This window comes from Callorhinchus milii, unplaced genomic scaffold (assembly GCF_018977255.1).
Source record: "Callorhinchus milii isolate IMCB2004 unplaced genomic scaffold, IMCB_Cmil_1.0 Scaffold15, whole genome shotgun sequence".
Taxonomy (NCBI): Eukaryota; Metazoa; Chordata; class Chondrichthyes; order Chimaeriformes; family Callorhinchidae; genus Callorhinchus; species Callorhinchus milii.
The window spans coordinates 5,346,679-5,368,996 of record NW_024704756.1 but is presented as its reverse complement, the minus strand read 5'-3'; the positions used below and the strand labels follow the sequence as shown (position 1 = coordinate 5,368,996).

The 22,318-nt window shown below is 41.7% G+C and overlaps 1 protein-coding gene across 1 annotated transcript in view; it reads left to right on the top strand.

Moving 5' to 3' along the window:
* Nucleotides 1-1,319: 1,319 nt before the first annotated feature.
* tnmd (tenomodulin) overlaps nt 1,320-22,318 on the top strand; it is a 39,030-nt gene continuing 18,031 nt past the window's right edge. The window contains exons 1-2 of the mRNA XM_007894541.2: nt 1,320-1,379; nt 1,641-1,778. Coding sequence (XP_007892732.1) covers nt 1,320-1,379; nt 1,641-1,778 — 198 coding nt within the window. The remainder of the gene's footprint in view (nt 1,380-1,640; nt 1,779-22,318) is intronic.

Below are 22,318 nucleotides of genomic sequence, written 5' to 3'. Positions count from 1 at the left end.
GCAAACCAATTCAGTGGGTTGCACAATCATAGGAAATAGATATTGACCGGAAATGATTATGTGCTATAATACAAAAGCAATGAGTGTCTTCTCTTTACAAATGCTGTATTGTGAAATGCCAAAATTATACTTAGAAAGAACCGTTATGCGAACGCCATGTGGATGGCTGAGAGCAAGGCTTCTTTGGGTCAATGATTCCCTATGTGTGGCTCAGATGTTATTTAGGAAATCTGTTAAGAATCCTCCCCCAACCCCCCACGCACCCCCACTCCCCCACCCCCAATCAAAGCCTAGCACACGTAAAACTTACCAGAATCTTGCTGATAGGTTACTGAAATGAACGAAATGATGTGAAAGAGTAAAGAAATTATGCTTATAGTTCGTTATCACAACAAATGTTTAGATTTTGCTTTTGTTTCCTCTCTCGTCACAGAGGTTTGGAGGAATAAAAGTTCTTTGGCTCATTTTCTAGAACATCCATCCTACTTATGAACACATCTTTCCCTAGCTCCTGGCTTTAAGGATCCTATTGGGGGGGCAGGGTCAGATACAGAGAAAGTGGGGCAAGGTGGGTCGAGCGAGACAGGGGCAAGGTCGAGTGTACAGGGTAATAGCTTGAATTCTAAATGGTTTGGAGAGAACAAACATATTCTAAACGTTGACTTCTGTCTGAGTGAAGTTACCCAATTATGTGCTGGATACCAACATGCTGTATTTGTTCTCACTGTGCAGGACATCACACTTTTTTGGTTCACCGTGAAATTCCATGTACGTACCCAAGTAAGACCACCCTTGTGAGAAAGTAATATTGAAATATAAGTGCACCAATAAAAATAACAATGCTTACAATTGATCACACTCCCTGGACTCATCAAAGCGTTTCACAGGATTTTGCTGTAAAATGCAGCGACTGTGTATTTATTGGCAGTCAGTTGGTGCACAGCGGAGCACAAATGCAAAAAAAAGTGGACTAAAGAAGTAAACTTTGCATTATATCAAATGTATTATTATTATTATTGCACATTAAGTTTATTCAAACTCTCTGGGACTCCACGAACAGCAAAAAAAAGTTGCAAAACTTTCTTCCTTTAAAAAGTTTGTTTTCAGTAAAAAAAGAGCTTCAGACAAAAGTTGGGGTTAACTGGATTTCCCTTTGATGGTTGTGCATTTGCAGAGTCCCTTTAAGAGGTGCATCTGCTCCCCTTAAACTGAGAGCAGTCTCTCGTTTGATTAGTATAAACCTCTCTCCTGGATCACTGGACTCTCACACAATACTTCAGACTCGGAACGAACAGAATCAACGCATTAAAAAAGTAACGATGGTCGATTGCACAGCAAATATCAACCCCAAACTTCAAGGGCAGTACCTATCCGAAGAAGTGAGACTTTCTTTTAAATGTTTAAAAGTAAAGATATTTTATTGACAGCCTTGGTGGAAGAGAGATTTGTTTTGGGGAGATGCTCTGTATAATTGATAGACAGGGGGGGGAAAATGTTTGCACCGATCAATCAATCATTCAGTGCAATGCCAAAACGCTTTATTTTAATCATTTAAGCGCTTTAAAAAAATCAGTGCAAGAGCAAGAAAAAAGACTCGTTTTTTTTTGTCTCTCTCTCCTCTTCTTCTTACAAATCTCCAGGTCTTAACAGCCAGGGAAAAACGCAAGAGTTTTGCGAGGTATTTGAGGACTGGGTCGTTGGTGCTTTTTGCTGGGGTAGTTTTGCTACTGCTGGGTTGCTTCGGCATTCGCTACTACTGGAAAGGCAATGGAAACAAGGTGAGCAGTTCATATCTCCCATCCTTTTTAACAGCTATTGAAACATTTATTGCAGTCAAGCTCTGATAACTCGTCACTCCAAGGGAAATAGCTCAACTGACAACTCATCAGAGTTGATTAGTTATCCAAAGTACAGTATCACAAAAGCACCAAAAAAAAATTTGGTCACTTAAATCCACGACTGTTTGTGTCACTCTGCTGTGGGCAATTGGCTGACACATTTCACCCACAAAATTCACTTTGCAGTATGTTCTGTGAAGCGCTTTGAGACGTCTCAACGATGTGATAAAGCACTATATCAAATGCAAGGATTATTCTCATTGTCAGAGTTGACAAGTTATTCAAAGTACAACAACTCAAAAGTGCAAAGTACTCAAATGGCCAGGATTTTGAGTGAGTGACTAGTTATGTGAGCTTGACAACTTATCCCAGGGGTAAGTTAATTGATTCCCACTGTGTATATTTTTGGGTCTATTTAATCACAGTCCATTTGATTGAAATAAATCCTGGAAATCAAGACACTGTGGGGGAAAAAAAACAAATTGGCAACTAATTTAGAGCCTCAGAAGTTTGACGTTTCAGCAGTTGTTAACTTCACGCTGTGAAGTTTTTTTTCCTAGGGGTTTTGGTGACCAAAAAGTGAATGCAAAAACAGTTCAATTACTTTTTTTGGAAAGTTTGCTGCAGCCTAATGGAATTTCCATACAAGAAAGGCTACAGCCACGTAGAGGAAGAAAAAAACATTTGGATGATCCCAGACAAATTTGTCTGAAAGCTGCATTACCTAAATTTAAATAAAATTACCTTTGCCTTGAAATATTCCAGAGTTAAGTCACCTCTCGTCCCCTCCCCCACCCCATCTGAAAATGAAATTTTCTTTTGTGTATTATTACTCTCGTGATTGCTTGCAGGTGGGGAGCAAACAGGGGCTGTACAGACCATTGGATATCACATGCCAGGCCCCAGATTCTACATAGTCTTAGCCTGTAAGGCCATTTTGAACTTAAAAGGGCACAGGATTGTGAGGGAAAAAAATTATTCAAGACTTTTTAATACTGCGTAAAGCTAGGTTCGAAATTGTGATTGAATTTAAAAGTTGGCCAGTTTCAGAGAGCGGGGAAAAAAAAGGACATGAAGCAGGCCACTGTTAGTTGTGAGACAAGTTGCACATTGACAAAATCTCCACTCCACTGGCAGTGAATGGCTTTTGCAGGTGAATACAAGTCCCAAAGTCATGCAAATTGTGAGGTATGAAGCTGCTTGTATTGGCCAGTGAGCCGGCCTTCATGGCCATTCAGTCAGTCAGAACAGTACTGAATATCCAGGAGAATAATAATAATAATAATAATAATCCTTGCATTTGGTATAGCACATGATCACATCATTGAGACAGAATACACTGTAAAGTGAATTGACTGTGTATTTTGTGGGCAAAACCGGGCTGCTAATTGTGCACAGCAGTGTGCCACAAACAACAACAACAACAACAAGATTACATTCGTATAGCGCCTTTCACGTCGGGAGGACATCCCAAGGCACTGGACAGAACTCTGCAGCTCGTGTACTGTCTCGCACCAGGTTTTGCGACCACATCACTCCCACCCTCGCTTGCCTCCACTGGCTCCCCATCCTCACCTACAAGGCCATTCACGGCCTACTATCCCCCTACTTACCTGCCCGTACCCTCCGTTCCTCTGGCTCCAGTCTGCTCCACATCCCCCGCCCTAACCGCCCTACCATCGGTGGCCGGGCTTTCAGCCTCAGCCCCTCGGCTCTGGAACTCCAACCCCCAGGTCCTTCGCCGCCTCCTCCCTTTCCTCCTTCAAGGCCGGTCTCAAGACCTTTCTCTTTGACCGTGCCTTCAGCTCCCCTCTCGACTCTCTACCCCCTCCTCGCTCCCTCCCTTCCCTCCCCTCACCCTGACCATTTCCCCCCTGCTCGGGTCCCAACCCAATTGTCCAGCACCTTAGGACGTCCTCCTGACATGAAAGGCACTCTATAAATGCAAACATGTTGTTGTTGTACAGCATTTCAGACCCGAGCTGGGGTCAGGGAAGGAGAAGGGAGGGGAAGGGAAAGGAGGTGGCCGATGGCATGGGCGAAGAGGAGGGTCTTGAGGTGGGACTTGAAGGAGGCTAAGGAGGGTCGGAGTGACTGGGGGATGGAATTCCAGAGGTTGGGGCAGAGTGGCTGAAGGCTCTCCCGCCAATGGTGGGGCGGGTGGGTTGGAAGATGTGGAGCAGGTTAGAGCCGGCTGAGTGGAGGGAACTGGCGGGTTGGTAAGGGGTTAGGAGGTCGCAGAGGTAAGGTGGGGCGAGGCCATGGAGGGCTTTGTAGGTGAGGACAGGATCTTGAACTGGATCCTCTGAAGGATAGGGAGCCAATGGAGTCGGGCGAGAATGGGGGAGACGGGGTCATGGAATTTGGTGCGGGAGAGGACACGGGCTGCAGAGTTCTGGATTATCTGCAGCCTGTGGAGGGAGAAGTTGGGAAGGCCGACAAGCAGGGCGTTTGCATATTCAAGCCTGGAGGTGATGAAGGCATGAACAAGAGTTTCAGCAGCCTGAGGGGTGAGGTAGTGGACATGGATTGAGTACCACATTTTTTTTGAAGAATTATTACCCCCGAAAAGCGATCCACCAATTGACTAAGAACCTGAATCCTACTTACTGCTAGGTAAACAGAAATGTGTGGAGTAGGGAAACTTGCCTAAGGTTTTGCCCCACCCAGGAATCGAACGCGGGTCCTCTCGCTTGCGAGGCGAGTGCTTTAATCACATTGCTATGGGACTTAGAATGTGACAGGACACGCACTGATTTGGCTCGAGAATTATTTTTTTAACTCTGCTTTGCTTTTAAAAAAAAGCCCTTTTCAGGCTGTAAGCGACACCCAATGAAAAACAATCCACAACATCTTGCATCCACAGGGGTAGGGTCTTAGAGTGCTAATAGATTAGAGGCGATTCTGTAATCCATTTCATTGTTTGTTAATTACATTATTATATAGTTAGGAACACCTGTAATTCCCTGTGTACATTCACACATTCATTTGTAAGTTGTGTAAGCCTGACGCCATCAGGTGCCTCCGTGAAGCGTACACCCTGCATGTTTTATTGAAGGGCCTGATAGAGAATGTTTGATATCCTTTCTTTACTAATGAGAATCATGCATTATGGATGGTGTATCGGTGCTCATAGACATGAGCAGTGCTGAATTGTTCCGACAGGTTACTGAATGCGGTGATTGGAAATGACATAGTGGTGCTCAGGGCGGGTTTGCTAAGGTCTCTTTTTCACTCGGAATTGAGGTGTGTGGCTGGCGTTTCACAGGGTTTCACATCGCACGTACGGCTGATTGATGCAGTCAACCAGCAGAAAGCACAAAAAAAAGTTAATTTCTTATCAGTGGCAGCACTCACCTTGATGAGAACCCCTTCATTAAATTATCAGAGTCTTTATGTCTCAGTATAAAAGCTCATAAAATTGACACATTTGCATTCTTCCTCAATTTAGTAACAGCAATTTTATAAAGGAGAGCAACAGATTAGATTTTGTGCTCGTAAAATGTTATCTCCTCATTCTTTGCTGGCATGAAATAAACAAAGTTGCTCTTTGTTCTTAAAAAATGGCCAGAAGTTAATTTGCTTCATATGTTCTGTTCCAAACTGAAATCCTAGCTTTGACTTTGTATCACAATGGAAGCCGAGGTAGTGAAATAAAATACTAATGGACAGTGCACTTAAAGTAACCCAAGCTTGCTGAAACTAGGCAACTTGGAACAGAACACGGGACAATTAATGTGCCATTTTGTTCTGACACATTTGATTTGTCTACATGACTTATTGGCGGTTGATACCACCCAAGGGGCAGATTAACTATTATGAACCTTTCCTGCTGTTCAAGAAATCAATTGCTATCGTTAGACATCGTGGAAAGCTTGAGAATTATGTGATAAAGAAAAAGGCTTGCGAAATGTATCAGATTTCTTTGTTGCCCTTTATAATTATTTCAACATAGCGCCTTTTACAGTAAGTACTTTCTTAATTGATCTCATCAATAGTTAAATTAGGTTTCGAGCACGTTAAAGCGAAAACAAGGGCATGAGCCCCACTAATGGGTTGGCTATCAAAGGCTACTGTTCAGTAATCAACTGCATTCTGCAGGCAAAATATTCTACTTTACTAACTACCGAAGCATTTATTGTTGGGAGCCCATAATTCTCAATTATAGCCATGCAGCGCTCATAATTCTAAATTATCTGAGTTACTCGCATTCAGGAAAAGAAGCTGTCAGAAGGAACTTGATGGTCTTACCTTTCTTTTCAGATTTATGTGTTCAGCTAACTGCTGCCTAGCCAAGCCCATGGGTAAAACAGAAAAGAAACATTGCCAACTTCAAAAGTTTTTCAATGATGAATTTAGCTCAAAGCACGGAAGGTGAAAAGAATAAATCACCAGTATGTTTTCCTTTGTGAGGAGTGCAGCTCCTTATATTTATTTGCACTCCTTTATCAACCAAGGTACTCACCAGAAAGTCCTCTGGTCTAGCTACTGTGTTTGAGACATCCAAGAGTAGCCTAGTGGTGACCCCCACTCAGATATTCATACTCCCTCGCTGCAGTGAAGCAGCCCATTCATTGGGGAATTGGTAGCATTGGGAATTAAATCCATGTTTCCCTCAATGTATGGTACCATTTGTTTGTGTTCAAACAAACCATGTTACTTAATATTTCACTTGTGCTCTACATTTGGGTGACAGACTGGTTCAGTTGGTAGCACTCTCGCCTCCGAGTCTGAAGGTTGTGGGTTCAAGCCCCACTTTGGGACTTTGAATTAATTTCATGGCTGTTTGGGGGACACTGCCATGGGCAAATTGGCTGCTGCGTTTCCCTACAAATTACACAGTCACTGCTCTTTACAGTAAAAATCTTGCAAAGCGTTTCAAGTCATTGACGACTCTATATCAAATGCAAGGATTATCATTATATTTGCAAAGGAATTGTCAATAAAGCCTTGTGAATAATTGCTTCCAGCCAACTTCACCCTGACCATGAGTTAGAACTCATAATGATTGCATGTTGATTCAGAACAATTGTTGGAATAGTAAAGCTTCACATTTATGGGCCTTATATTATGCTGAGAGTATCTGCATGTTGCAGAATCTATTTGCATGCAGCAGTAGTAAGAAGCCACCAGCCACACAAAACATGTCTAACCTGCAAGTAAACTATACCACTAATCTTCTTGCTGCAAATTCAGATACATTAGAAGGGATTAAAAAGCTGCTCCTTCTGCTCACCCCTGGAACGTTGTTTCGTTCTCTGACTCATTGCTTGGCCCCTGCTCTGCTGTTCTGACTCAATTGACAGGAGGTTAAAAAAAGGCTATTTAAAGAAGTTTCAGCTCAGTTGGTATAATGATCGGGCGGGGGTTGGGCTTCAAGCCCTATGTCAGGACTTGAAATCATAGTCCAGGTTGACATTCCTGTGCAGTACAGGGGGGAGTCCCTCATTGTAGCAGCTTCTGTCCTACAGGTGAGATGTCTACCTGTTTCGGTGCACGTTAAAGATCCCATGATACCGTTCAAAAAGAGAAATGACTTTCCCCTTCTTGACCAACAATCATCCAGATAAATTGGTCATTCAGTTTACGGCTGCTTGCTTTGTGAAAAAATGGCTTGCGTTTTTAACGTGCACTACATTTGACAGAAATTCCTGTGATGTGGTAAGCATTATTTGAAATACAAGGTTTACTATTGTGTTCTTTTTGGACTGCAATAGGGATGAGAGTTGGATGTGGGTATGGAGGGGGAGATGAAGCTCTACATTTAGGAACTAAATCTGAAAATCCCATTACTCAGTGCAACAGTTTACAATTGGAGCGAAAAACCAGCTGAAGATTACCCTTCCAGTAATTGTTTGTGAAGCATAAGAGGTTGTGAAAATCATTAAAATAATCGTGACTTTCTTTAATAGTTTGTTATCCGTTTCGTGATATTTTTAACTGAATCTTGCCCCCAAAATTGACCGTGACAAAATTGCAGTCTCAGCGATAGTCATGAAATGATTGTTCCCAAACAGACTTCCAATTCTAAAACCCGCATTGGGATATTACGTTGCAACTCTGAGCTCAGTCTTGGCTGATGTTCCAAGCTATGCTGGAGGAATGCTGCTTTGTCCAAGGTGCCTCCTTTGGATGAGACTTTAAATCGAGGTCCCGTTGTTAAAGATCCCATAGAAATGTTCAAAAAGAGAAACAAGCTCCTCCTGGTGTCCCGGCCAACAATCCCAGAGGTAAAATCGCCCATTTAATTCACTGCCGTTTATGGGATGTTGCTGACTCGCTTGCAAAATACACAGTCACTGCACTTTCTAGTAAATCCTATGTCCATAAGTGGTCATGTATGTGGAAAATGGAAACAGTCAGGGAGTTCAGTGAAAGTTGGGGTTTGGCACAACACAGAGGAGTTGACTGGGTTGATGTCAGGGTGAGTAAAAGCGAACAAAATGAAGCAATATGGAATGTAAATGAACAGAGAGCACATTATTGCAGGAAGAAAAGCCAAATGGAGTGCAGAAGATTTGTACTGTATTGAATCTAACAGCCTGTGCTGTGCCTGTATTCTAAATTATATTTTTAAAAATCCTTTTAACACAATTACATTTGCAGACATGAGTCATAAAGCTCAATTGCGCTAGTAACACAGACATTCAAAGCGTTGTTACTTTGGGCTTCTGTTGCTAGGTACTGTAATCAATTAACTCACACATTTGTCCTTCAATACTCTTCATTTGAATATTTTTTTGAGAGTGAAAAAAAATTCAATTATTCTGCAACTGAAAAGTGTAGCAATCCGTGAGCAGATTATTTTACACTGTGCTCCACAAGCACTCTATCCGTCTCCCAGAGTGGAATCAATCTGTTGTTTCCACTGCGTATTTTTTCTTGCTCATTCAAACATCTGCACACGCAACTCAAAGTATATATCCATTTAATCTACTGAAGGCTCTTTTTGTTTGAATTCTGATGAATCTTTCATTTGTATTCCTTGCATTTGAAATAGCGCCTTACCACATCGTCGAGATGTCTCAAAGCGCTTCACAAGATATACTGTAAAGTGGATTGATAGTGTATTTTGTGAATTTAGTATTTTGTGAATTTAGCAGATTAATATGCCTGCTGCCTTAATTGGTCATTTTCAATCCATGACTGTTTGTGGGACATTGCTGTGCGCAATTGGCTGCTGAAACCCTGGTCCACGCCTTTGTCACCTCAAGGCTGGACTATGGGAACTCTCTCCTCGCCGGCCTTCCCGCCACCTCCCTCCACAAGCTGCAGGTCATTCAGAACTCTGCAGCTCGTGTATTGTCCCGCACCAGGCTTCACGACCACATCACACCCACCCTCGCTCGCCTCCACTGGCTCCCCATCCCCCAGAGGATTGATTTCAAGATCCTCATCCTCACCTATAAGGCCATCCACGGCCTCGCTCCCTCCTACCTCTCTGACCTACTATCCCCCTACCTACCTGCCCGTACCCTCCGTTCCTCCGGCTCCGGTCTGCTCCACGTCTCCCGCCCAAATCACCCTACCATCGGTGGTCGGGCCTTCAGCCTCTCAGCCCCGAGGCTCTGGAACTCCATCCCCCAGTGCCTTTGCCGCTTCCTCCCTTTCCTCCTTCAAGGCCGGTCTCAAAACCTTTCTCATTGACCGAGCCTTCAGCTCCCCTCTCAACTCTCTTCCCCCTCCTCACTCCCTCCCTTCCCTCCCCTCACCCTGACCATTTCCCCCTGCTCGGGTCCTGACCCAACTGTGCAGCGCCTTGGGACGTCCTCCTGACGTGAAAGGCGCTTTATAAATGGAATCTTGTTGTTGTTGTTGCTGCGTTTGCCCACAAATATGCAGTTAATTCACTTTACAGTATATTCTGTGAAGCGCTTTGGGATGTCTAGAAGACGTGAAAAGTGCTATATCAAATGCAGGGATTATTATTATTTGTCTCAATGAATGAAAGTTTTAAAAATTAAATCAGAGGCAATTATTTTTCTTCAGCTGTAATAATAATAAGAATAAAAATCAACAATAATGCTTGCCTTTGAGAAAGTGTCTTTCACATCGGGAGGATGATTCAAAGCACTTCATAGTAATATGGATCTACATTTAGCCTGTGAAGGCAGAAATCACCTTGGCTCCAGATTTGTTTGCAACAACCATCAAATGCCACTTAGTATCAAGGGGAAAGGATATGTGATTCAAGCAGCTCCGAGCCAGATGAGACCACTTATTCTCTTAGAAGAATGGCCTTACTATGATTTGCCGCAGCCAGCAATCTGGCTACGAATCAGGAAGAAGTAATTGTATTGAGATGAGTAGCTTTGATGGACGGACAGCCTTCTATTGTTCCCAGTTACCAGCAGTCCAGGGGAACCTTTGGTCACACACATCCTGCTCTCATTCCAGTCCTAATCTTTACCCCCTCACTACTAACTTTGGCCATAGTGCTCAACACGATTGATGCAAACCAGCGTTTTATTGAAACACAAAAAAATCAAGTAATTTATGGGTATGCAGAGTTCAATCCTGTGCCATGCTACAGATCACTCAGATACACCTTGCTGCACATCAGCCATATGCATTCGTAGGCCTTGCCTGTATCGGGCTACGCTTTGCTAAACGCCTTTCACCAATTGACTGACCACCAAAAATAATCATTGCCTGATATTCAGCCCATCAAACCATGGCGGAATACAGATTAATCTCTTATGTGAAGCTTACAGAATCAAGACACAGGAAAACGATCCCTCCCTTTAAACTTTAAAAATGGGACACTGCTTTATAACCAAGTTCTGAAATGATTACTGTATTTCGTTGCAAGAAAATTGTAAGAAAAGTTATAAGAAAATGTGCCCATTAATAGCCAAGTGAAGAAGCAAGAAAGCAAGAGGCTCTACTTAACCTTTAATACCTCTTTAACCTGCTTAAATGCCTCAGCCACCACTATGTTATAACATCTCTAAAGAGAGCCTATTCAATTTGGGTCCAGATGACCTGAACGGAGTGTGATTTCCCATTGTGTTTATCTAGAGGGCTGCTCTGTCTCAGTTCAAGCTCCGAGATGTGTTACATTACCTGCTTGATACATGCACAGACTTTTGATTAAGAGCTGAAAGCCATAAGAGATTTGCAGTCTATAAGCGACCTGCTGTGACAAAACTGTCTGTACCGCGTGAGTGTTTACTGGAGCTCATTTGTGCTCAGGGCAGCGTTTCTAACCTGCGATTCCGATCCACACCGCCTAGATTTTCTCTTTAGTAAATTTATAAATAAAATATTAACATGCAGTTTCTTCTTCCCTCAATTTTTCCCTACTGCTCCTGAAGGCAATGGCGTGTGCTCAGGTAGAGTCCGTGAGCACTAGCCTCATTTCAGCTCCTCATCCTTGCCACCATTCTTCATCTGTGAGTTTGGACAGAGAGCATTAGCAACCTTTTTTTTAAAAAAAACTATGGAGGTATTTGGTGTCACTTGGCTCAGTTGGTAACACTCTCACTTCTGAGTCAAAAGGTTGTGAGCTCAAGTCTCACATTAGGACAATTGAACTCATATATAGTCCAGGCTGGAACTCCAATGCAGTGCTGGTGATATGCTGTTTTGTCAGAGGTGCCGTGCTTCGGATAAGACCTTATGTCACATATGAGGATTATTATCATTTGCAAACAAACAATTACGTCCTCACTCAATTGCTCACACATCTGCACCCATTCCAGTTGGAGTCACTGCACATCACTTAACAATGATAACCCAGGCTGAATTTTTCCCTCTGCCTGGCATGGAGGCACTGGTGCTTCTCCAAGAATAATAGAAACTTACAGGACAGAAGGAGGCCATTCAGCCTCTCAGAGCAAGATGTTCATTCAATCCCACTCCCGGCTCATTCATACACCCCTTCAAGCCTCTATCGTTTATATATCTGTTTCCTTGCCTCTTGAAACCCACAATGGACTTTCCTCACCCTGTAATCATCTAACCCAACTCAGATCAAACAAGGATGTCTAGTTCTGAATGAATCTCATTCTTACCAGGCAGCGGTTTCATTAATTGATAATTAATTAATTAATTGAAAATTATTTTTTAAAAATTATTTTTTAAAAATCTGAATACCACAAGAGTTTACATATCAGTGCAGCTGTACATTTACAGGAGTCTGTGTTAATACTGCGTATCCTGTCACATAGTTATTACACCAGGAACACAGTGGTGTTGCAGAAGTGAAGGTTTTGATGAGTGCTTATAATGAGGAAGCGGATTGCGATGTTGGCTGAGATCCTGGATGCGATGGATGCCGGCCCATTTCTATTGCACAGTAGCTTCAACAGCAGCCTGAAAAGAAAAATGTGTGCAGAGCATTGTGCAAGAGTCATACCTTGCAAATACGCACTTGGCTGCTGCACTTTCCTCATTGACTGGGGTGTGGGAGGGATATCTGTGCAGGTCAGTGAGTGCACAACGGGTTTGCTGGTTTCCATGGGCAGACTGAGCTTGCGGGAGACCATACATAACATCCTCTGCCTCCAACAGCGAGACTGATTCTGTTTATGATGTAGGCACACGTGGCTCCATCTCCAATGACACCGGCAGAAACCACTGCTCCATTACAGAAGCTGGAGGCAACACTGGGTTTACTTTAGTGAGCTGCTGTTGATGCCACAGCACGTCTGCTGTCAGCCACAGTACATCAGAATGAGTGCCCTGTTAGTTAGTCTGTGATAAGCAGATCTTCTCTTTGACAAATCACCCACTAAGTACACCTTCGCCCACTAAATACACAAATCACTGCTCTTCACAGTATATGCTGTGAAGCACTATGGGATGTCCTCCTGACATGAAAGGTGCTAAACTAACTGTAAAGATTATTAATATTGAATCAGGATATTGTGGTAATGGAGATACCAGGCATGAGATGTTACAACTTCCAGAAAAGACTGGATATATTGGAGCTTCCCCCCCACCCTCCGACAAGACCATTGAGATATGCTCTGACAATTACAGGTTTAAAATTATGAATGGGTTTGATAAGATGAAAATAAATAGACTGTCACCACTTGTTGGCAAGTCTACAATAAGGGGGCATAAATGCAAGATGTAAAAGTGTAAGATCCAAGAAGGATCTCATAGCACGGAGGGTGACAGGAATGTGGAACTGACTGGGAGAAGCCACAGTTGCATTGAGTTTACTCTCAATTGCATTACTGTCAATGCATTTGAGAGTAAACTCGCATACGTGAGGGGGACTGGAACAGAGTGATATGCGGAGGCAGACAGGATGGTTGGGTTCTCATGTGCAGTATGATCATTGGCACGGACTAGTTAGGTCAAAAGGCCCATTTCAGTGCCGTGGATTCTACGTAAAATCAGCTTTGTCTCTCCAGTCCTCCACTGAATCTATGCAATACTGGCTTCCAAGAAGTTCCTTAGAAATCCCAAGAAAGTACATTCCTTGGCAGAAGTGAATAATTCAGTGAAGATTTTTTTTCATATCAATTGACTGAGCTTTATTCGATTTCCTTAATGGTGAGCCAAATTGTTTGCCAATATCTAATGAAACACAGGTGATGTATATTTTCCTTCCTCAGTCCAGTTGTCACCATCAGTCAGTCAAAACTGAGAAGAGATTCGGTTGAGTTTTAGTGATGAGTATTTCAATTAGGAATCATTCCCAATTGTATACCTGCAGTCATCCATTTACTTTTCATAAATTCATTCTAAAGCCTCAGTCGTTTCGGACCTCTGCCATTAGGGCTTTGAAAATCATTGTATTGATCAGTTGCTATTTTTATGAGCGGGAAACGATACGTTTTGTTAAGACTGCCACTGCTAACAGTTTTATAGAAAACCAGCTCGGAAGTGATGGTTTTGGCATACTGCATCCGTAATCACAAGTTAATGTTGTCAATCCGCCACGAGTAAGTGTTTGACACACAAAAAGGCAAATATTCTCCATCTCCCCTTACCTTTGGCAGCAGGCGAATTTATGAATGCTGTTGTTGAATTGGCTGTGCTGCATGTTCAGACCCCTTCATGTTATGGTAATTTGTTGTTCAGCTTTGAATAATGAAATAACAAGCACTGAGTGTTATTTATATTCATGACTTTTAATATTGTTTTAATGAGCTGTTTTAATTTCCAAATCCGAAACACACTGACAGCTGTTGCCAGTTGTGTAAATATACTTCAATAACTGTGGGCTGCAAAAAGTCTGCATGTAAAAAAAAACTACCGTGCGAGCTGCAGAAGGCAGAAGAAATATATTTCCAGGACAGCAGCACAAATGCCGCCATCGAGCTTGCCAATATACAAGCTCGCAAGCAGACTGCATGGTCCTTGTAGCTGCTGCCAACAGTAGATTGAAACAAAGCCCTTTAGCACTGGATGTGGTGAACATCTCGTTATTTAATGATAAAAGCGACAAAAGGATTGATAATTCATTGCTGTGATTTGATTTGCGATATGCTGTTACCAGGACTCCGTTGCATTTTGTGTACCTTTACCAACTGCGCTGCTGCCTGTGCGTTCTCTGTAGCTTTAGAGTTATCTGACTCAATTACTAGTGATTATGAGCAAACTGATTAAATATTCTTGCGCACTGCAATACCGTGCTGCAGACCCAGTGTGTTAAATTGGCTCACAAATGCTGCAGATAGGGGAAAAATAATGAGAATCCGTGGGCCAGGGTTTGAGATGCTGGGAATAGGCTGATATACAACAACTTACTGGTGACTGTATAATTTGTATCCCACAGTTCTTCTCAATGCTTATTAGCACATCTTAGGTAGGTGATAAATGAAAGTTAGCTGTAAATAGACATTTTAAATATGAAATACATTGATGTGTGCATTGGTAAGTGGCTCTGATGGTGTCCTATGAACTTTTCTTCCTCTCACATTGCCATCTGTTATCCATTAAGGTATACTCTCCATGAAGAATGAAAATAGTTAATGCAGATGAGGCCATCACATCTGCATAAATGATTGTTTCGGCTACATTTCTAGCAACAGTTTGCAGAATACATCACGGAGGAACAACTCATCTTCATTACAGCACAGGCCCACCCAGCTTTCCCTGATTAAAACGGATCACCCCTCGAAGCATTTTAGTTGAAATGATTGGCACCCACTAAAACAGAAAGACTGCAGCAAAAATATACAAATCGGAACTTATGTCTTTCAGAATGAAAGCTCATTAAAGTGTCTTAATAACTAGGTGTTGACTGTCAGCCAGGCTCAGTTCGTAGCACTCTCGCCTCAGAGTTTGGATGAAGAAGGCTCTTCGGCCCATCTGAACACATCTTTCCAAAACTCCCACCCTCCCATCCAACCATCATATCATCAAGCTGCTTACCAACATCACACTACTGACCGATGAGTTGATCAAAATTCAATTTCACCCATTCTCCTAGGTCTCTCATGGCTCAACATTATAATAGAATAATCCTTGCATTTGAAATAGCACTTTATCACCTCATTGAGATGCCTCAAAGCGCTTCACAGAATATACTGTAAAGTGAATTGACTATATTTTGTGGGCAAAACCAGTTGAGATTAGAACATAATTCCACTCTCAACTGGTAATATGAGAGAATAATAGAGTAAGGTAACCACTTGTCCATGTGTTCATCACCTCTCACCTCGACTATTCAAATGCCCTCCTTGCTGGTCTCCCCAGCTCCAACATCCACAAAATCCAGCTGATCCAAAACTCCGCCGCATACATACTCAATTGCACTGAACTCCATACCCCAGTTCCAGCCAGGCTTCACTGGCTCCTTATCTCTGAACGGATTGATTTCAGGATCCTCACACTCATTTTCAAATCCCTTCATGTCCTATGACCGCCCTACCTCTCCGACCTGCTTACTCCCCAAACCAGAACCTGCTGCCTCCACTCGACTGGCTCCAGCCTCCTTCATGTCCCTCTTGCCTTCCATTCCACCATCTGTGGCTGCACTTTCAGCCATTATGCCCCAAAACACTCTTCCTCTATTCCTCCACCTTGCCCCTTCCTTCCCCATCTATAGGTCATGCCTGAAGACCTTCCTCTTTGACCGTGCCTACGGTCACCTCCTCCCGGCTCGGCGACAAGCTCCACCACTGTCAAGTGCTCTGGGACGCTACCCTTTGTGAGGGGCACATTATAAATGCAAGTTGTTGTAGGCGCTCAAAAATGGCAGCACTGTATGCCACGTGATAACCATCACACCGCACAGCCCGTTTTCCGATCCAATGTTTCACAAAACTGATGATTCAGATCAAACCACATTATGTGAATGACGGCTGTAGAATGGTGTTTGTAGAATTACAAGCAACAGAATCATTAAGGAGAAAGTAACAGTGTCAGTACCAATTAGTCCCTAGCTGAGTTCAATATACTGTATTAAGTATTTTAACTACTTTTCAAGACTATTAACTGTGCACAGCATTTAACAAGTGAGATGGGAGCCAGAGGTTTGGGAAAGGTTCTTGCTTAGCTGCTCTGCTTGGGAACTGTATCGGAAACTGTACTGAGTCAAGAAAAATGGGTGATTTAGAATATTTTTGGGGTTAGCCAGATGTGTGACATTGGGGGCAACTCACCACCATCCTTAAGAGTATCTAACCAGATGGAAAGTTCCACAGACATATGCCAAGAAATATCCCTGTCTCAGTAATGGAATGTGCAGTCTCTCCCTGGAGGGTTGCCCCCTGCTTACCTAATTCCGGAGAGCATTAGGCAAAGCTGGCAAGATTGGGGACCCCAAAACGTGGATTAGTTACTGCTGATGTTTAACCAGTTAAAAAACATATCTTGTCACCGTCTGGCAGCTTCCTGCTGCTTGACCAACTTGGACCACCCTATACATTAAAGTTTTAGCTTGCAGTTTGAACAGGAGCAAGTGGGAAGAATCTCTGCTCCCAGTGACCAGTCTGTCTCTTCCATCCTGGCCATGAGCCAGTCTGGCTAGTCTTTCATCAGCATTTCCCTGAGAGGACTACAGACCTTCCTGGCTGAATAACCAGACTACCAAGACCATAACACAGGGTTGATTCGATTCCAAAATTCCATTGCCAAGCTTTTCACTCTGGAGCCAGCTTAACTGCTAGCAGATTTCATTTATCTCCTCTCGCACCCCCACCACCCGTGCTGAGGAGAATAATAGAATAAAAACGGAGCAAAGTCCAAACATTATTAAGTGGCTCATCTACATAACCTAAAGCAAAGAAGGTGTGAATGAAGTGAATAGATGTGGTGCATCAGCAGCACAAGGTATGATATGATTTATATCCAAGGTATTACTGGGAGGTTGAATATAGCCCAACATTACTCCAGACAGTGCATTCTGTTTACATAACAAATTAAGTAATTAAAATGCTACTAAAAATATTTTAAAATTTCAGATGAAAATTGAACTAGTGTGTGGTTTTGGATTGGCTGCTGTGCAATGCATGTTTCCAGAAAACCATCTGGTTTTAGATGTAATGTCTCCCTGTTGAAATATTAGATGGTAAACGTAACAAGGGGTTTAAGGAAAGAGAGATCATTCATTGGCTAGTTTCCAGTTTCAGCAATCTCCAGGATGCATAGTTTTGCTTGCACCATGAAAAAGCAGGTGAATGGATCACTTTTATTAATGCTCTTTTACATTGAGGCTGTCGTGTAGCCCATAATCTAGATTAGAGTGGTCCAACTCACAGGCCGATTTCATCTTGTCCACCTGGTTCACTCCATAACCCATAAATGTTATGTTTCTCGAAGGGAAACACAAAAATATTGCTTATGCAGCCCGGGGATGATTCTCAAATAGGGTTTCCAGCCCTCAGCAGCCTAAAGGTTCGACCACCCTGATTTAGACAAGAGTCTCAGTATCATGAAGAATCATTGCTCAGACTGAGATAGACCTAGTCCCTTTAAATTCAATGGGTGACCCTCTGCAGACAATATATCCTCTTGGATAATATGGCAAAATGTCTAAATTCAAAATATTAAGATTTCAAAATTGACCAGTAGAGCAAAAGAACATTCGTCATCAGACCAGGTTTTAATCAGGAAAAAGTCAAACACTTTGACTAATTTACATTGAAATGAATTGAATAAACAAAGGATTTTTTTTTGTAAGCAAAAAAAAAACATCTTCACGGTGCTTATCGATTGTGTGTGCAATTGGATTAGCTGCCATTGGAATTTTTGGAGGAACCCTTGTCTCCCTTGCTGCATTGCAGAATGTTCAAAGGAATTTTGAGGCTATTACTCACAGAAGATCCCCAATAGATATGTTAAATAGCATTGCTCATTTGTTTGGGCAGAACCACAGATTTTAAGGAGTTAGATTCAATTTGACACAACCACTTGAATTGGGGCTATTTTGGGTCCATCGGCACTCTACAGCAGCAAATAAGTAATGCACAACAGCATATTAATTGATCTTCAGTTTAGGAAAGTGCTGAAAATGAATTACCTTATTATGTGAAATTGGCAGCCTGTGCTTACTGATCCTCACGTCCACAGTGTGTTTTAATGCACAACTAAATAACAAATGACCTCTTGAATTGGCTTGTAGGTGGTAATTTGTTGCATGGAAGAGACTTTTAGAGAGTGTAAAAAAAAATCCCAGTAGTACTTACTGGATTGAAAAACAATGTTGAAAATGAAATATGGTGCATGATTTCTGAAGCTTCAACACGAGTGCTAAACTGAATAAATTATAAGCCATTGCTCTTATTTAATCATCTGAACGAGGAATCCCCTTCTTTCCACTAACTAAATGACACTTCTGATACCTGCATCTCTTTTTCCAATGACCACTGAGTTATTGGAATGACTTATTGGAATCCAGGAGGTAAACTACTGCACTGCAGATCACCAGATGCTCCATCATTCAGATAAGTGCTTTGCTACGTCTGGATCAATCCCAGGGAAAGATTTTCCTTTTGGCTTGAAACATTGAAAAGTTTGCTTCAAATCAATGATATACAGGATGGTTCTTTTTTGTTTTGTTTTTTAAACAGTTTTGTCAAGTGAACAGCCTACTTTTTTTTCTCACGTGCTTTAATGCAATAGATTAGGCTCATTATCATAACTCTTACAGTGAAATATGCGATCATTATTAAATATCAAATTACAATTGGTCTCCAACTGAAATTGGCTTTATGCTGCGCAGACATCAATGGCAGAGTAATGGCTTTAATGTGTCACCACTAATACCGCAGTCATTTTTCTTCTAGGATATTATTGTGAGCCACTTTTGTGGGCAATGCAAACGTACCACTAATGGCAAATGGTGTGGACTCTGAAGGCGGTTAACTCAGCATGAGATAGCATAAGGGAAAATCGTTGAAATTATAAAGTTCCAGTTGCGAAATTGGACCATCGAGCGAAAGGACTGTTCTTTCCTACACAGTGCTTCGAGACTCTGCCTCACTTGAAGGGTGCTATATAAATACAAGTTGTTGTTGTTCCTGATCTTGAACATGCCATTGGGTGAGGAGTAAGGATAAGTGGCTTTGTCCACTGCTATTTTATTTGCACCGACTCACAGCTTGCAAACTTCTCCTCAAATCTTGCAAAACGATATTCCCAAACCAGCAAGTCAAAATATGAATCTAATTTGCAAATATCCCATTTTGGACCTCTCAGTGTGTGTCCTATGTCTGTCTATCCAGGTAGATGTTAACGATCCCAGGGGACCACTCGAAACGCGATGGGAATTTCTACCATTGTCCCATTGCCAGAAATCCTCCAAATAAAGTTGGACAGGGAAACAATCCCTCTCAATCCACAACAGTTTATGGGACAGTGCTGTGCACAATTAGCTGCCACAGTTTGTTTGTTTGTTTTCTTTGTTTGCAATACACTTTACGATATACTGTGAAGCACTTTGAGACGTCTCAACAATGCAATAAGGTGCTATATCAAATGCAAGGATTATTATTATGATGATGGTTATTATTATTAACTTCATGGCTGTATGTGGGCCATTGCTGTTGGAAAACAACAACAGTGTCCTTCACACAGGTAGCATCTAGGAGCATTTTTAGGCTGATGAGTTTAGCTGCAAGGCACAAGTCATTACTCTTTATACTAAATCGTGCAAGACACATTGAGACATTCTCCCGACATGAAAGGCACTGTATCAAATGCAAGGATTTATAATTACTACAGTAACGCTGTCTAGTTCCTAGGACCTGAGTCCACTGCACAGAAAAATATAGGTATGAAGTGTTTTTCATTGGTTAAAAATCAACACTAACAGTTTACCTTCTCTGATGGGAAGGAGCTCATAAATATGGTGTACTAGGTTCCAGAGTTCAGTGAATCGTGCATTAAATCCTCTCAATGTTGGAGAGTATTAATCCTGGAATGGCTAATTACCAGCTATAATGACACCAGGTTGTGGAACTGAATGGAAGCAAAATGTATTTATTTTTAAAAAAAATACCTGTCCAGCTTTTCTTGGAAAACAAAAAGGATAGGGATGGAGAAAGCATTTTCAATGGAAATAAAAATAATCGTTGAGGGGCAACAAAAATGTCAGTGGTATTAATCTTACAATGGGAATGATTGGATTTTCAACAACATTGCCCCTCTCTCTCACCCTCCTGTGCAAGCATCACCTGTTTAAGTAGCCGGAGAGGGCATCGGTTTGTATAATGTTGCAGTTGATGCACTGTGACATAGTAATCATTGAGAATCCTGCTACAGCCTTTGCATCACTTCCAATTTGCATCAGGCTTAAGAGAATAGCTCGTAAAAACAGCCAAGGCCATGAATCAGTGAAAGACTGGCTTATACTTAAAAAGAAAATTGTTTTGAGAAGTAGGTAAATCCACTTATCGTAGTACATCAGCAATATTTTGTCGAGCATAGAAAATGGAAATTAATGACTGTAAAGGTTCATTATAGCTGTAGGTGTCAGCCTGGCTCAGTTGATATCACTCCCACTACTGAGTCAGAAGACTTTGGTTCAAGGCCCACGTCAGGCCTTGAACTCACACAGTCCAAGCTGACACTCCTAAGCAGTGCTCAGAGTTAAGACATTAAACTGAGATACCGTCTTACTGTTCAGGTAGACTTTAAAATATCTCATGGTTCTATTTGAAAAGAGAAGGGAGTCTTCCGGTGTCCTGGCCAATAATCCCCCAAATAAAATTGGCCATTGACTTCACGACATTACTGTGGGACATTGCTATGCTCAAATTGGATGTCGCATTTGTACAAAAATACAGTCACTACACTTTACAGTAAATCCTTTAAAGTGCTAGGAGATGATCTCTTGAGGTGAAAGACGCTATCTCAAATGCAAGGATTATTTTTATTATTTTAGGAGATTCTGTTTCACCGTATTCTGACATTGAAGAACAAAAGAGGGCATAGAACAATCTCACCAAACTCTTTCCATAGGTTGGTATAAATGGATCTCAGCCCCAATCTCCTGAAGGAAACTTCTCCATAAATACTCTCCAATCCTCAGAAATAAGTCGAGCAGAAGAAAATCTGTTTTCAACATGACCTACTTTTAGAAGGTTCAGATGAAAAGAGTTAATGAAACTCAAATAGCAAATTGGCTGACCAAGAGATCATAGGGTGAAAATTACTATGACAGTAATTGCAAAAAATTCACTGGAGATAATTTAACACATCGCAGGATGCAATTTTCACCCCATAAGATGCAATTTTGGAAGATATTTATGCTTAAAAATAAAGTATTTTCATTGCTTTCTTCTCTTATACTTGTCTATTGGTTTTACTTTTAAAAAAGGGCAATGTTCATTCAACACAGAGAAAATCACACTGGTTTGCAAGTGTACAAATTAGCTTTCAAATTGCTGGATTTTAGAATGCCAATGTGAATAAATCCAGTTAGCACTTCTCAATATACAATTCCAACTGGTTATTAATTTTGATCGGGTGCTGCATTAGCTTCCAACCCGAAATATGGTTGTTCACAGATCAGTTTACAATCTCTCTGCGAGACCAACTTATGAATGTATTTATCCATGACTCCCATTTCAGACTCGAGTGTTTATGAGATAAATTCACCAACACGCACCCACATCAGTTATGGTGGGAAGTGTCCTTGTGTGGACATGGTGAAGGCAAAATCCTACTGAGTTGCAATAGCCATGCAGTTGAGTAATCTGCTGATGCTCGCTCCTGAGGCTCTCTTTACAACAGTGTTTGTTGAGTAAAGTAATGAGCAAGCAGTGATCATGGAACCATAATTAAGCAGGAAGGGGTGGTGGGGTGGGGAAACAATAATGGACATATGGATGTACTTTACTCCCAAGTAAAGATGCTTTCCACCTTCTGAAATGGACGATATGATGTGAAAGAAAGAAAATAAAAGGCAAAGATAGAAAAAAGACAGAATAAAAAAGAAACAAGTGGGAAAAGGATGACAGCTATTTAAAATGGTTTGTTTCTTATTTAAAATTGCAATATTATTTAAGTGGGGTTGGGTTTACTATTGCAAGATTGCATCTATGCTGATGTTATTTGGCATTACTGATTTC